This window comes from Pyrus communis, chromosome 6, assembly GCF_041283825.1.
Source record: "Pyrus communis isolate YQ-2024b chromosome 6, ASM4128382v1, whole genome shotgun sequence".
NCBI lineage: Eukaryota > Viridiplantae > Streptophyta > Magnoliopsida > Rosales > Rosaceae > Pyrus > Pyrus communis.
The window spans coordinates 3,695,228-3,709,407 of record NC_142570.1 but is presented as its reverse complement, the minus strand read 5'-3'; the positions used below and the strand labels follow the sequence as shown (position 1 = coordinate 3,709,407).

At 40.3% G+C, this 14,180-nt stretch overlaps 3 protein-coding genes, 1 non-coding gene and 1 pseudogene across 6 annotated transcripts; 2 read left to right on the top strand and 3 right to left on the bottom strand.

The window, feature by feature from the left end:
• The first annotated feature begins 1,607 nt into the window (after positions 1-1,607).
• LOC137710186 (protein SUPPRESSOR OF GENE SILENCING 3 pseudogene) lies at positions 1,608-4,349 on the top strand (annotated as a pseudogene). Of its 2 annotated transcripts, none has more exons than XR_015963357.1 (2): positions 1,608-1,720; positions 2,652-4,349. The product of XR_015963357.1 is annotated as a protein SUPPRESSOR OF GENE SILENCING 3 pseudogene, transcript variant X2 (transcript). The 2 variants fall into 2 exon arrangements; XR_015963356.1 differs by having other exon boundaries at positions 1,612-1,720; positions 2,618-4,349.
• An 844-nt stretch (positions 4,350-5,193) lies between these two features.
• Positions 5,194-8,354, top strand: LOC137711561 (anaphase-promoting complex subunit 8). The gene is made up of 4 exons (XM_068450814.2): positions 5,194-5,435; positions 5,524-5,833; positions 6,706-7,956; positions 8,079-8,354. The coding sequence occupies exons 1-4, from the start codon at positions 5,350-5,352 to the stop codon at positions 8,166-8,168; spliced, it is 1,737 nt and encodes a 578-aa protein (XP_068306915.1). The 5' UTR covers positions 5,194-5,349; the 3' UTR covers positions 8,169-8,354.
• A 197-nt stretch (positions 8,355-8,551) lies between these two features.
• LOC137711563 (B12D protein) lies at positions 8,552-10,343 on the bottom strand. The gene is made up of 3 exons (XM_068450815.2): positions 10,199-10,343; positions 9,992-10,080; positions 8,552-8,926 (listed from the first exon to the last, which is right to left on the bottom strand). Exons 1-3 carry the CDS (start codon positions 10,226-10,228, stop codon positions 8,773-8,775), a joined length of 273 nt encoding a protein of 90 aa, XP_068306916.1. The 5' UTR covers positions 10,229-10,343; the 3' UTR covers positions 8,552-8,772.
• Positions 10,344-10,520: 177 nt separating this feature from the next.
• On the bottom strand, positions 10,521-10,592 carry TRNAD-GUC (transfer RNA aspartic acid (anticodon GUC)). The gene has a single exon. It is a non-coding gene; the product is annotated as a tRNA-Asp (tRNA).
• A 725-nt stretch (positions 10,593-11,317) lies between these two features.
• LOC137711564 (serine/arginine-rich splicing factor) lies at positions 11,318-13,887 on the bottom strand. The gene is made up of 6 exons (XM_068450816.2): positions 13,130-13,887; positions 12,899-12,950; positions 12,696-12,785; positions 12,151-12,215; positions 11,873-12,034; positions 11,318-11,777 (listed from the first exon to the last, which is right to left on the bottom strand). The coding sequence occupies exons 1-6, from the start codon at positions 13,778-13,780 to the stop codon at positions 11,721-11,723; spliced, it is 1,077 nt and encodes a 358-aa protein (XP_068306917.2). The 5' UTR covers positions 13,781-13,887; the 3' UTR covers positions 11,318-11,720.
• Between the last annotated feature and the right edge of the window lie 293 nt (positions 13,888-14,180).

Sequence of the window (14,180 nt, the reverse complement as noted above, 5' to 3'; positions counted from 1 at the left end):
AAGATATCATCTCCAGATCTCTTCCATCAAGATCATCAGATCAAATGATTCAGGCATTTTAAATTTCATCCAACGACCCATTTGTTTTGACCCCTTAAAAACTATAATAATTTTTAGCCGTTTGATGAAATTTCAAAAGTCCGGATCACTTGACACGATGGCTTTGGTGGAATAAAATGAGGATCTCTTCTCATGTTTCTAGTCTTTGTAGTGTAATTGTGGTCGGGGCAATTGTAGTTTAATTTACCTTCAAGTCGTCTAAGAATAAGAACAACATGAAAGATAAAAGCGCAAATCTAGATCATAAGAATATGGGCATATATAAGTATAATAAATATGTATTATAGTGTAATATATAGGTTATGCGATCCATATTGAATTAATGATATTGAAATAATTTCATTTCTTATTGGATTAAATACGGGTCTCCGACCGAGATGAAAGAAAATATACAAGAAATCAAATAGTAGAAAAAGAAAATATATAAATCTCAAACTTGCATTGTATCAATTCTACTAGATAGAAAGCCTGAAAATTTTTATCCAAAAATATTACACTTACCATATTTTTAATAAAAATGTGAGCCACATATGCTGGAACGCCTAAGAAATTTGAATTAAAAATAGGGAATAAAGGTTAACAATTAATCAGAAATTGTTTGTACATGTTTTGGTTGCTTTTTCTATATAACGGATTAAAGGGCATTAAAGAACAAAATCTTGACTGGTTGAAAAAGAACCAACACTGATTAGAAGATGGTTACTGGTTAGAATGGCAAAAGAGCAAAAGCTTGTTGGATGAACAAGTGATTTGGGGCTTTGTCATTGTACCCGAGTGTCCTGTATTTAATTCCTCTTTTATATTCTTTGAATAAATTTAGTATAGATTATCTTATCGTTTGAATGAAAAATAATAAGGTGGACCACGTGCCACGTTTAGGCACAATGTAGCTCTAACATTATGTCATTAGTCCTACAACTTGTCGCGGTTGCACATAAGCTAAACCACTTCCTTTAAAGAAAGATTATATTCACACATACCAAATTATTTCTTTCGCACCTTTTTAATTTTTTTAATATTTTTTGACATACCACTAACACTTATAGAAAAATATTAAAAAATAAAAAAGGTGTGAGAAATAATTTGGGATGTGAATATAATCTCTCACTCTAAATTAGGAAATAAATCTACCTACAAGGGAGTGTAGCCAATTGTCAATCGACGTGGCACTATGTTATTGGTCCTAGTCACATGGTCAATCTGACGTTACACATTGGATTCGCAGCACACGAAGCGGGCTATTTCTCGAGGTCCGAATAGAAATTATCTGTTAGTTATGCCAATCAAAGATGACTTGGTATCATGACACTTTTCCACGTTGGCAATTAATACGACATGCCTTTGTGTCATTGGTTCTTGCTACGTGGTTATTTGACGTGGCATAGTATATTAAAAAAAGTAGTCGAGACACACTTTTCTCGAAGTTTTGAGAAATACTTATTAGAAATAAGAGTGTGTCAAGTGAGGAGAGAGACAAGTCACGCAAAAGAGTGAGCACCCTAGTGAATTAATATTCCAAACATTATATAAACACAACAGACTCTTCCCATCACTCTCGTCCCAGGAGGTGGTGGGTGGACTGTTGGGAGTCCATCTCGCAACAAAAACCACGCCTGCTGAGCTCCTCCAACGTCGTCTTCGTCGTCTCATTTGGCTTCAGGTACATTTCTTGTTTATTATTTATCAATTTCTTAATTTTTTATGAATTTTGTTGCATGAGTTCGTGGCATTATGTAATAAAAAAAATTCTGTTCGTAGGATTAAAAATTGCAGAGTTAGGAAGAGATTTTCTCACTTGGATTTTTTTTGTTTTCATTAATTTTATTAATTGGATTTTGATGGGTTTACAGAATTTTTGTCTTTTGGATTTGTGAACTGAGTTTTTACAGAAGTTCATGAAGAATGTGAGTTTATATGGGTTTGCATTCCGATTTCGTACAAAAGTTCACAGCTTTTCTCTCTAGCTGTGTGTAAATTTGTGATTTATGATGTGTGTTTTTCCGAGAGATTGTATGCGTAACCCGGGGGCGTGTATAACCCTCTTTTATCTCTCATCACGTGACATAGAGACAAGGACGGGGAGGGAGCACAGGCCCTGCGGTGGCGCATGCCCCTCCCACCTTTGTTTTATTAGAGAAATGATGATAGTAATCTTGTTAAAATAGTTGCAAACTTTCTCTCGAGTATAACCTTTTTAAGGTGCATATATTTTGTTTATACGGATTAGCATTGATATGCAAAAAACGGAGCTTTGAATTTTAGAAGGTGCCTCTCTTCATTAAATTTCTGGTTTCACCTCTGCCTGAGGGATGTACCCCGGTTACAGCCGAGATTTTGCCGGGGTTTAAGGGTGCTTATGTGCAGGCCTACATATGTGTTTGGTCATTGAAATTGAGAGAATTGAGAGTGAAATGAAAGGCTTTTAAAACATAACACAGTTGGATGCCGATGAAGTTTCGATATGAACTCTCAAGTCTCAACTGACTGAGTTTGTAAAGACTAAAGTTACTTTTCTACCATTAGGCTATTTAGATCATTTGCTTTGATTGTGTTGTAGGTATTTGCACTAACATCAGGTGCCTCTATTGAAGGTTAGGTTTCCGGCTTTGTCGAGGAAGAGGATTGCTGTCCAAGATGAGTTCAAGAAGAGGCGGCGGAAATCCAAAAGGAAAGCAATTGAGTCAGAATGTAGCAAACATTAGCCTGGAGTCGGCAGAGGACAATGTAGAATGGGAGGTAATTGGCAAGAAAACGAAGAACAGAGGTGGTGGCAGATTTGGTCCTCAAAATTCTAGTTACAAGGCTTGGGGACCACCACCCCAAGGTGTTCCAATCACAGGCATGCGTAGCGGTGCTGGTGGTTCACAAGCTGCTCATTCTCAAAAACCTGCTGGAGGAAGAAATGCAAGGAATCAGTATAACAGCACTGGTGGTTTCGGAGATAACTCTGTGGCCCCGAAAAATGTGATTCCCCCTCCGCTGGACCAAGGATGGAATTGGCAATCCAGAGCTGGCAAGAAAGATAAGAATGTGGCTCCTTCTGTTGCTGTTGCCGAAGATTATGGTGACAAGGACAACTCTGATCCTCTGAGTGATCTTGGTGACTCGGATGAGGATCTCTTCAGTGATGAGTTTGACTCTGACTCTAGTGAAAAGAGTCATGAAACTCGAAAGAAGAGTAACTGGTTCAAACAATTCTTCGATGAGTTTGATCGTTTAAGTGTGGATGAGGTTGCTGATCCTGCCAGGCGATGGCACTGCCCTGCATGCAAAAAGGGTCCCGGAGCAATTGATTGGTACGATGGCCTGCAGCCCCTCAAAAGGCATGCAGAAACTAAAGGGGCAAAGCGGGTGAAGCTCCATCGAGAGCTTGCAAAACTTATAGATGCGGAGTTGCAGCTGAAGGGAGCCTCTGTCACACCAGTGGGCCAAGTATTTGGCAGATGGGCAGCTCTGAAAGATGAGGAAAAGAATTGCAAAGTTATCTGGCCTCCGATGGTGCTTATCATGAACACAAAACTCGAACAGGATGAATTTGACAAGTGGATTGGAATGGGGACCGAGGAGCTTCTTGATTTGTTTGATGATTATCATGCTAGTAAGGCTCGACACTCATATGGTCCGCAGGGACATTGTGGGATGAGCATGTTGATTTTTGAGGCCTCAGCGATGGGACATTTTGAGGCGGAGCGGCTGCACAGGCATTTTTCCGAACAAGGATTTGGTAGGGATGCATGGGAGCGCAATCCTGCCTTGTTTCGTCCAGGTCTTATCCGACAGCTCTATGGTTTCTTGCCAACCAAGCGAGACTTGGATACTTTCAACCAGCACTGCGATGATAAAGGGAGGGTGAAATTCGATATAAAATCTTACCAGGAGATAGTCTTGCAGCCGACAAGGCAGATGAGCCTGGACAGCGAAGAGGTTATTCGGCTGAAGGACAAGCTTCCGAAAGAAATGAGGCTCAGGAAAGATGCTGAGGCAACTAATGCAATACTCCGTGGCAAGATCGAAAAGCTGCAAGACGAAAATCGTATTTTGAGGAAGAGGATCACAACGCAGTTGGAAGAGAACAAGGAAGAGATGATTCTGCAGGAAGAATTCTATAAAGGTGTTATATCTCTTCCTCGAGATTAAAAGTTCGATTCAAGACTTCTGAAGTATTTTACATTTCTCTTTTGTTTGTTGGTCAAGAACTATGTTACATTTCGTTTCTGTTTTTTCTTGTTGGGATTTTCGTTTTATTTCGTAAGAACTTAATCTTATTTGAACTTCAATGTTTGCTTTTATATTGGTTGATTAAGCGTTAGAACTTGCATGAACGAGTTCATCGCTACTGTAAGTTTCTCTTCATATTATATTATGTTATTCGATTAGAACGCCACGTGATATACTCGTTCTATGCAAGTTGTTCTCGTATGTGAGAGTCATTCAATCCAATTATGCGACCTGCCAAACTCTTACCAACCTACATATTTGCAATAATTTTCCCACCTTAAAAGACACCGTAAATGCTTACTGCGCATTTCCGACAGAGGTAGCAATGAAGTAACAATTTCAAATTTTCTATGCTACTAGAACAAAATTAACTATATCTGATGAAAGTAATAACTTAGTTAATAAATTTAGGGTATTCATCACAAATAATCTTTGAAATTGACCCACCCTATTAAGATGGCCTTTGAAATTAACTCATTCTATTAAGATTTAGGCCAACCATAAATGCTTATTGCGCATTTACGAGGAAGGTAACAATGGAGTAACAAAGTTAAATTTGCCATGCTACTAGAACAAAATGAACTATCCAATGAAAGTAGTAACTTAGTAAATAAATTTGGGGATTTCATCCCAAATAATCTTTGAAATTGACTCACTCCATCAAAATGGTTTCCGAAATTGAAAAACGATCAATATAGTTTCTGAATATGTGAGCCTCATGGGCCTTTGAAATTGAAAAACGATCAATTTAGTCCTTGAATATGTGTGCCACAAATCGATGTGGTCTATCCATCATAATTTTGTAAAGAATACGTTATGTGTTGATGTGGTCCATCGTAGTAATGTAAAATCAAGAATAAAAAATACCAGCCCAGCCCATCCAAGTTAAAATACTAAAAAGCCCTCCCAGAACCCAAAACATTTCGATTCCTGTTTTTGAAAAATCTGAAAACAGAGAGCGCGCGGTGGGTCGGCAGCCAGTAGCAACCGTCACTCACGGCGGTCGTTAGATTCCCCGGCAAACAGTTGCAGAATTGGCTGAGCCAGTGAGTGACCGAGTCAATCGATTCGATGAGTTCGAAAGAGAACTACAGAATCGAGCTTCGGACTGCGATTCGACAGCTGAGCGATCGCTGCCTCTACGCCGCTTCCAAATGGTACCTCCCAAAACCCTAAAACCCTAAATCCCCAATTCAAATTTCAATTCTTTACATCCAAATGATATGTCGTCGTTTCAATTTGCAGGGCGGCGGAGCAGCTCGTCGGCATCATCGACCAGGACCCGGTAAAGTTTACGCCTGCGAACACGAGATTCCAGCGCGGGAGCTCCAGCATCCGGCGCAGGTTCCGCACCAACGACATCACTTCGACGCCGGCTTCCGGCTTGTCGTATGTGTCCACTCCGGTGATGGAGGAAGACGACATTGTGGACGGCGATTTCTACCTACTTGCTAAGTCGTATTTTGACTGCAGGGAGTACAGAAGAGCTGCCCATGTGCTTCGAGATCAGGATGGAAAGAAGTCGGTCTTCTTACGCTCCTATGCTCTATATCTGGTTTGTAACTTTCTCTCTTCTTTCAGTCTCTGCAAATCAAAGTTTTAGTCTTTTGATTTTTAGGTGTGTTTCGCCCATAAATTTGAATCTTCACAAGTTTGAAATTGTTGAGGATGCATAGTGTATAGCTAATCTAACCAAGAGCACCAATAGATGATACTGCTCTAGGGTTAACAAGCCTACGTCCAGTTTGGAGGACGGAGTCTTCCAAGAGAGCACTCACGAGTGTTTATCACTCGAGAATCCTATGACCCAATTACACCCAAGCTCACTCACTCGCGCACAAAATCAAATGAGAAACGAGAAATTTTGTTCTTGTTTCTGCACGTCAAATAAGCTGTGCAGCATCCACAATAACCAAAGAACACTCTCGGAGAAGTGTATCCATAAAGCCAAAGAAAAAATTAGGCTGAGAACATCCCATAAACAAGACTGACGTGCCACTTGAAAGCCACACAGGGCTTTCTGCAAAAAACAAGCTTGAGACGTAAATGCGAGAAAACAAGTTTTTCTATGGAACGGTCTCAAGACTCGAGTACCAGAAACATTCAGATTGAAGCCAAATTAGTCAACAGGTATGTAGTATGAATGAACTAGTTGAAATATAATGAGATATAGGAATCCAATGTGGCAAATAGGATTAAACATACAACAAAACGGGTGAAAGACAACTCCAAGTGGATTTAGGAATCTGTTGAGATTTTACATTTTGGTTGATCGGTGCTTTAAGAAATCTATGTCAGTTTAATGCTACATATAGCGGTAGTAGAAGCTTCTCTTTTGTTCAGAAATCTTTGATTTTTATGAACCTACTTAGTTCATTGAGAATTTATGATTGTATATTTTTCTTTGTTTTTTATTGCTTGATGAAGGCTGGAGAAAAGCGGAAAGAGGAAGAAATGATAGAACTTGAGGGGCCACTAGGAAAGAGCGATGTTGTAAATGGTGAACTGGTTTCTCTCGAGAGGGAGTTATCAACCCTTCGCAAGAATGGGACTATTGATCCTTTTGGACTCTACTTGTATGGTCTTGTGCTCAAAGACAAAGGCAGCAAGAGTCTTGCTCTTACAGTTCTTGTAGAGTCTGTCAATAGCTACCCTTGGAACTGGAGTGCCTGGTCGGAGCTGCAGTCGTTATGCACTACAGTTGACGTCTTGAACAGCCTTAAGCTCAATAACCATTGGATGAAGGACTTCTTTCTCGCAAGTGCTTATCAAGAACTGAGGAAGCACAGTGAATCCTTAAAAAAGTATGAATATCTTAAGGGCACTTTTGTTTTCAGTAATTACATTCAGGCTCAAATTGCAAAGGCACAATACAATCTCCGGGAATTTGAACAAGTTGAAGCAATTTTTGAAGAACTTCTCAGGAATGACCCTTACCGAGTGGAAGACATGGACATGTATTCCAATGTGTTATATGCAAAGGAGTGCTACTCTGCACTAAGTTATCTTGCCCATAGAGTATTTATCACTGATAAATACAGGCCTGAATCTTGTTGTATTATCGGAAATTACTACAGCTTAAAAGGGCAGCATGAGAAGGCGGTTGTGTACTTTAGGAGGGCACTCAAATTGAACAGAAATTATTTGTCTGCTTGGACCCTTATGGGCCATGAATATGTTGAGATGAAAAACACCCCAGCTGCTATTGAGGCATATCGCCATGCTGTAGATATAAATCCATGTGATTATCGAGCTTGGTATGGATTAGGACAAGCTTATGAGATGATGAGTATGCCCTTGTATGCTCTGTATTACTTCAAGAAATCAGTATTCTTGCAGCCAAATGATTCTCGGTTGTGGATTGCTATGGCCAAGTGTTATGAAACTGAACAGCTCCACATGACTGAGGAATCGATGAAGTGTTACAAAAGGGCAGTTAATTGTAATGACAGGGAAGCGATTGCCCTGCACCAATTAGCAAAGCTAAATTCTGAACTTGGACGTTCTGAAGAGGCGGCTTATTACTACAAGAAGGATTTGGAGAGGATGGAAGCCGAAGACAGGGAAGGACCAAATATGGTAGAAACCTTGCTATATCTTGCTCAATACTATAGGCAGCAGAAAAGATTTGAAGAATCAGAGATCTATTGTACCCGTCTTCTAGATTATACTGGCCCGGTGAGTTGCAACTTCTCTTTCTCTATATATGCTTACGTGGACGTGACATTGAAATCTAATGGATTATATGCAAACGTTTCGAATCAACAGAAAGTAACTTAATTCTTTGTGCTTCACTGCAGGAAAAGGAAACAGCAAAAAGCTTACTTCGAGGAATGAGAATAGAACAAGCCGGTGGTCCTTCAATGGATGTTGAGCACTTTCCTCCATAATTTAGTCGTGATGTATAAGGCAGATGCCTTCTCTATCAGATTCGGCACAACATCTTGCGAGAAGCTTGAAGTGGATCGGTCACATTTGAGAGCGTGTTCTTGTGTTATTAATGTTAATTAATTATGTTTCTGTAGAAAAACTCAATTTGTGAATGTATCGCTTTAGTTTCTAGAGTGTTTCCTTAATCTTCCGTTCGTTCTTTATTTTTCCGCACTGGGTTGCCTGTCTGTGTATTGTTGAACTAGGCACGAAGCAGGCTTTGATGTGCGAAAACAAGATCAACATACGGAGTAATTTTCTCTTGATTCGGTAAAACTTCTGTCGGGATATACGATTACTTGGAATATATATTTTTTTCGTATGTTGTCTCACGAAACAATCGTATAAAAATTTGCCAATGCTAAAACAATATAAATCATCCAACCAATTGGTATACAGAAGGCAACATCCAGCTTATCCGATGCTCGAAAGACAGTTAAATCATCACAAAGAAAACCAAATTTAAGTGCACATTGTCATACACTCAGATTATTTCAAATGACTAACAGCAATTGTAGTCTCAATCTCTGGCATTTTCAGCGCTTAACCGGTACTCGAATCAGTTCAGTTCTTGCTCGGGTCCGTGAAGAAAGCGTTGATGCCTGGCATAATTTCCGGCGCCTTGTTGCGGACGAATTTCCTCAGGAAATGCTCTTTGTACTTTTCTCCCTCGGCGTGATTGTCCAATACTCCAGCAGCTCTGTTCTCCTTGGTCACTCTGATTTAGAAAGAAAAAAGAGATGGTATCACTATACGCTACAACAAACAACAACAACAGAGCCTTATTCTACTAAGTGGGGTAGGCTTTATCAATCCTAGAGCGTAAGTACACTCGGTATTGACGTCCAGGATAATTGCAAAACAGAAGGATGATACCACATCCCTTTATTTCCACATCCAATTCATAATTCTTTCAACTTGTAAGAGTGAAGGGAACCAACTGAGCAAGATGAAAATACCACACATATGCATGAGTTGTTCTTCACATTTACCAAGTGCACTAGCTTGAAGGATTTTAAGAGCTTTAACTCCGAACTGATCATGTTGTATACAAACACTTTGAGGGCTCATTTGGTAAGAAGGATTGCATTGGATATCTCATAAAATTCAAAATGCATTAGAAGGTAGCAGCCAAAAATTTGTATACATTTTTCATGATATTATGCATGGATTGGATATATCATGGCGAATTCTTCAGAAAAAATTGTGTCCTCTACAATGGAATTTGATAATTGATATTTCGAGTAAGTGTTTACATAATCTTCTTTTGTCCGAAGAAATGATTTATCGAAATAATGAGTCACCATTGATATCGACACATCTGAGATTGCCAAATGTTCGGGAGAGGTTCAAAATTCGTCATTTAGAGGGGATTAGAAAATATTATAAATGAAGGAAACGTAACCTTTCTGATCCTACAATTTTGCGGGAACGAACAGATTTCCTTTTTTTTTTTTCTTCGTCCAGACATCCTCACAAAATCGGTTTATTTTGGTTGAAAAAACATTAGTTGGCCTCTTTGGTTAAATTAAACCCAAATCTTTGATAATAAAATTAAGGTTTTTTCGTCTTGAAATATTCCTCCAATTCGACAAGTTATAAACGGATTACAAATAGAACACACAGATTAGCAACAACCTAATTCTAAAGCACTAAGCTTTGCAGTCCAAATTTAGAGAGAGAAAGCGAGGAGAGAGAACACACAGATTAGCAACAACCTAATTCTAAAGCACTAAGCTTTGCAGTCCAAATTTAGAGAGAGATAGCGAGGAGAGAGAGATACCTGACTTCAGGGTTGATGGTGATATGGCGGAAAAGACTCAATCCGCAGATCCCTACGGCGACCCCTGTGGCAGCGAACAGTGGATAAACCTACACACACATACATACAATACGACGCCGGATTAAAAGCCAAACCAACAGAATCAAAGCCGATCTGACCCAAAAACGAAAGGAAAAGATCAAGCATCGGAGGTAGATCTGCGCTCACCTCGGGCCTCAGCCAGCGATTCGCAGCCATTGATAGAAACGCACCGTACGGAGATTGCCGGAGAGAAAGATGCGATGAGGGCTTGGGAGTGCGAAAACAGGAACGAAGGAATGAGCGAAGAGAGACGACCTGACGAGCCGCCACTTTTATCCCTCGTTTATATAAGTTCTAATTGGAAGGGCTCGATTTTGATTGGCTGTCTCCGGACTGGGGTGCCCCACTTGCAGTCTCCCGTTCAGCAAATAAGATCGCGACACGTAATTTGATTGAGCTCCCCAATGTCTGACTTCAAATACGTATGAAAAAAGAGAAAAAAAATAGGCGCCGTTGCCGGGGATCGAACCCGGGTCACCCGCGTGACAGGCGGGAATACTTACCACTATACTACAACGACTTGTTGGTTTCTGATGCTGTTAGTTTTTAATTAATGGTTTCTATCCACGCTCCCATTCTTCTTTCCCACACCATTTTAATTTTCAGTCGTCGAATCGAATGAATTCGAGAAAATCAATAGACAAAAATTAACAGGGGTGTATGAAATGTAAAAATGAGTGGGGTGGATAACACAACCCTTAATTAATTGAACATAAAAAAGAAATTAAAGAATCCGCATTAAGGTTGTTCACATCATTGCACGGTTGCATCAAATTTTTCTCATTCACAAGGCCCAGCTAATCAAGTTTACTTGACTTGAATAAGTCCATATTATCACTTGTATAGTTGGATTCCAAGTTTTTCTCGTTCACAAGGTGGAACTAATCAGGTTTACTTGGCTTGAATAAGTCCATATTGTCACTTGTATAGTTGGATTCCAAGTTTTTCTCGTTCACAAGACAAAACTAATCAGGTTTACTTGGCTTGAATAAGTCTATATTATCACTTGTATAGTTGAATTCCAAGTTTTTCTCATTCACAAAGCGAAACTAATCAGGTTTAATAAGTCCATATTACCACTTGTACAGTTGGATTTTTCTTTTGATACCAAACTAGGATGGTTGAATTAACGTGTACCTTTTATAGCATAATCACGATTATTACGTGGATAATCGTGTTTAAGATTTTGATCTCGTTTAGCAGCTAATGCCGGATGAGAACTCAGCTCTTCAACAGACACATCTCTAAACTCGAAATCAAATTTTGTATTAGAACATGTTAAAACATTATATGCGAACACACGTACAATACAAGTACAACTAGTGGCCTACTCATACGACTACACTGCCGCTGTTTTCCTCGGCCAAAATACAGCGCAACATGCTCGAACTCTTTTCATCAAGGAGCGTGAGCTCGGGGGACACACTCCAGAAATGCTGTTTTCGAACAGAGGGATGACTCAGGATAAATGATTCGACAATGAAAGCTCCTACGGCCTCTAACTTCAATGCAGAAGCTTCTTCATTGTCAACATGTAACTTCATATCAAAACCCAAGTGGTAGTATTAGAATGTTCCATGCCGAAATACATGTCTCCCCCTTCGGTCACCATTCCAGACCCTCAACTTGTCTACGGCTTCAGATCATGTTAATTCCTTTTGTCACGTATACGATCACGCCAGGAACCTTGTTTCTTTGCAAGTACCTACAGAAATGGCAGCATTGTTTCAGATATAATGTACAGGCCGAAAAATAACCCACAGAAAAATGTCGCTTAGCAACAAGCAATCTTCAACTTACCGTATCACTCAAGAGGACTGTAGTTATAGGCTCACTTTCTTTGCTATCCTTTGTGTCGTTCTCTTCCTCAATTTCACTATCCATCACAATGGTCGGTCGATCATCTGATGCACCAAACATAGCCTCATCATGAGCAGATCTGAGCTGCTCCTCCCTTTTTGTCTACACAGTGACAGTTGAATGAGTAACGTCAGAAACCACGGAACTTTCGTCATCTTTAACAAGCCAGAACTGGAACTCAAATGCGTAAATAGCAGGAAGATCGCAGATAGACATACCTCAACTGCAGAAAACCGGAAGCTTTGGCCAATGTTCTTAACTAGTGCTGCATCATCATCAGCAGCTACACAAAAAGGTAAACATGCACAATCAGCTCACTTTGCTCTAATCAGACGGCCAAGATATATGCCAATTACAACTTAAAAGCTACATAAATCAGTGTGGCAGGATTATTAATTCTCATGTCAACGATGAGCAACATAATCACAACTTTCTTTCTGAATCTAACCTATGATGACTGATTGATCCAATGCTCTAGATTTCTGATCTTGGATAATAATTACTATGCCATATATAAAAAACTAAATTACTTCGTAAGGCTATAGAGCAATCGGAGTGTTAGCCTGAAACGATAATCTCTTGTTACAAGTACAGCCGAGTTAGAAGACGTAGCGGCATTTATGGCTGCAAACATATCCAGGTTTTCTCACCAAAATATGAACATAAAGACGATTGTCCAACTGATTGAGAAAACAGAAGTAATGCAAAGCGACAAATTCAATCTTCACTTTATAAAATACAGTGGTGGTTATAGATGTTTAACCTTCAACTTCTTCATCATCAAGTGGTGCATCTTTGTTGAACTCGAATCTTTCCCAACCTGAGCCCATCCCTTTCGCCATATCCTTCTCAGCTACATTTAAGAACACACAATGTTATAATGCACAGCTCCAAGCAAACCCATATCTTAGAGATTAATTAACAATAACACAGGATTATAATACACTATAACATCAGATAGCTCACAAGTTTCGGCCAGTTGAAGCTTCATCTTCGCCTTCACTCTCTCGGCCGCTGACTGATCATATCAAAAGAACAGCTTGTTAATCGTTCTTGAGAATCGAAATCCAAAATAACGCGTAATTAGCAATCTTATCAAGAATTTCACAATTAAATTAGTAAACATCTTAAGAAATCAGTGTTCCATTAGACTTGAGCTTGATTACTGACAAATTTCAATCACCAAACTAATCATACCATCTTATCATAGCCCTCAATCAGCTTGGAATAATCAGCACCGCCGCCTTTCCTCTCCTTCCCGGATTTACCTTTGGTCCTCTCCGAACCCCTCTCCCTCGGCGACGAGCTCGGACTCCTCCGCCGCTCCTTTCTCCGATCCCGAGGCGACCGACTCCGGCTCCTCCCTCTCCGTCGTCTACCTCCATCGGAATCGCTCCCGGACCTACTCCTCTTCCTTTTCTCTCTATCCCTATCTCTTTCTCTATATCTCTCTCTGCTCCTACTTCTCCGCCTCGAATGCCTCTCTCTGCTCCTGCTCCTGCTCCTGCTCCGCTTCCTCGAATGCTTATTCTCTCTCTGCGAAACCCTAGCCGGTTGTTTCTCTTCTCTTTCCTCCGCCGCGTCGGGCCTCTTCCTCTTGAGCTTGTTCTGTATGGACTCGATTTGGGCCTGATTTCGGAGCTCCGACTCTTTCTTCGGGCTGGACGCCTTGACGAACTTACTGAGGAAGGAGGACGAGGTGGAATACGCCAGCGCTGAGCCGCGCACAGGGGTATTTTCGGAATCCGAGTTTGCGGAAGAAAAGCCGAGGCCTTGTTTGAATCGGGCGGCTCCTTCGCCGCGCCGAGTTAGCTCGTCGTAGTACGCCGCTGCTTTTTCCTCCTCCATTTTTGCAACGCTTGCTGGTGCGACGGTTCGGGGCGCTGATTTCTTTTGCCTGTTCAAACCAAACGACGTCGCTTAACGCCGGTTTGCGCACCGGTTTAGGGCCCTTGTGTTCTTTTTGTGCTTTGTGCTTGTTGTATTAACGGGCCTAGTTTTCCTAACAGTTTGGGCTTTCTAGCCTTTCTTTTATTTGTTGAGACTGAAAAATGTCGCTAGGCTGACTTCTCGAACCCATTTGAAGGAGATTTTTTAATGTACCGGAAATACCGTCTTGTACATTAAGTGGCATAATGTAATTGGTTGGAATTTTATTTTTCAACAATTATATTATTACACTTAATATATCGAATTGTGTTCCGGCACACTAAAAAAATTCTCCCTAGCTGAAGCAAAGTTTGGCTTT

Coding starts and splice junctions, on each gene's coding strand:
- LOC137711561 (XM_068450814.2), top strand. CDS start 5,350: ATGAGTTCGAAAGAGAACTACAGAATCGAGCTTCGGACTGCGATTCGA. Junction 5,436..5,523: donor CTCTACGCCGCTTCCAAATG/GTACCTCCCAAA, acceptor TTCAATTTGCAG/GGCGGCGGAGCAGCTCGTCG. Junction 5,834..6,705: donor GCTCCTATGCTCTATATCTG/GTTTGTAACTTT, acceptor TGCTTGATGAAG/GCTGGAGAAAAGCGGAAAGA.
- LOC137711563 (XM_068450815.2), bottom strand. CDS start 10,228: ATGGCTGCGAATCGCTGGCTGAGGCCCGAG. Junction 10,081..10,198: donor ATCGCTGGCTGAGGCCCGAG/GTGAGCGCAGAT, acceptor ATGTGTGTGTAG/GTTTATCCACTGTTCGCTGC. Junction 8,927..9,991: donor ACCATCAACCCTGAAGTCAG/GTATCTCTCTCT, acceptor TTTCTAAATCAG/AGTGACCAAGGAGAACAGAG.
- LOC137711564 (XM_068450816.2), bottom strand. CDS start 13,780: ATGGAGGAGGAAAAAGCAGCGGCGTACTACGACGAGCTAACTCGGCGC. Junction 12,951..13,129: donor TTGAGGGCTATGATAAGATG/GTATGATTAGTT, acceptor TGATATGATCAG/TCAGCGGCCGAGAGAGTGAA. Junction 12,786..12,898: donor GCTTCAACTGGCCGAAACTT/GTGAGCTATCTG, acceptor TCTTAAATGTAG/CTGAGAAGGATATGGCGAAA.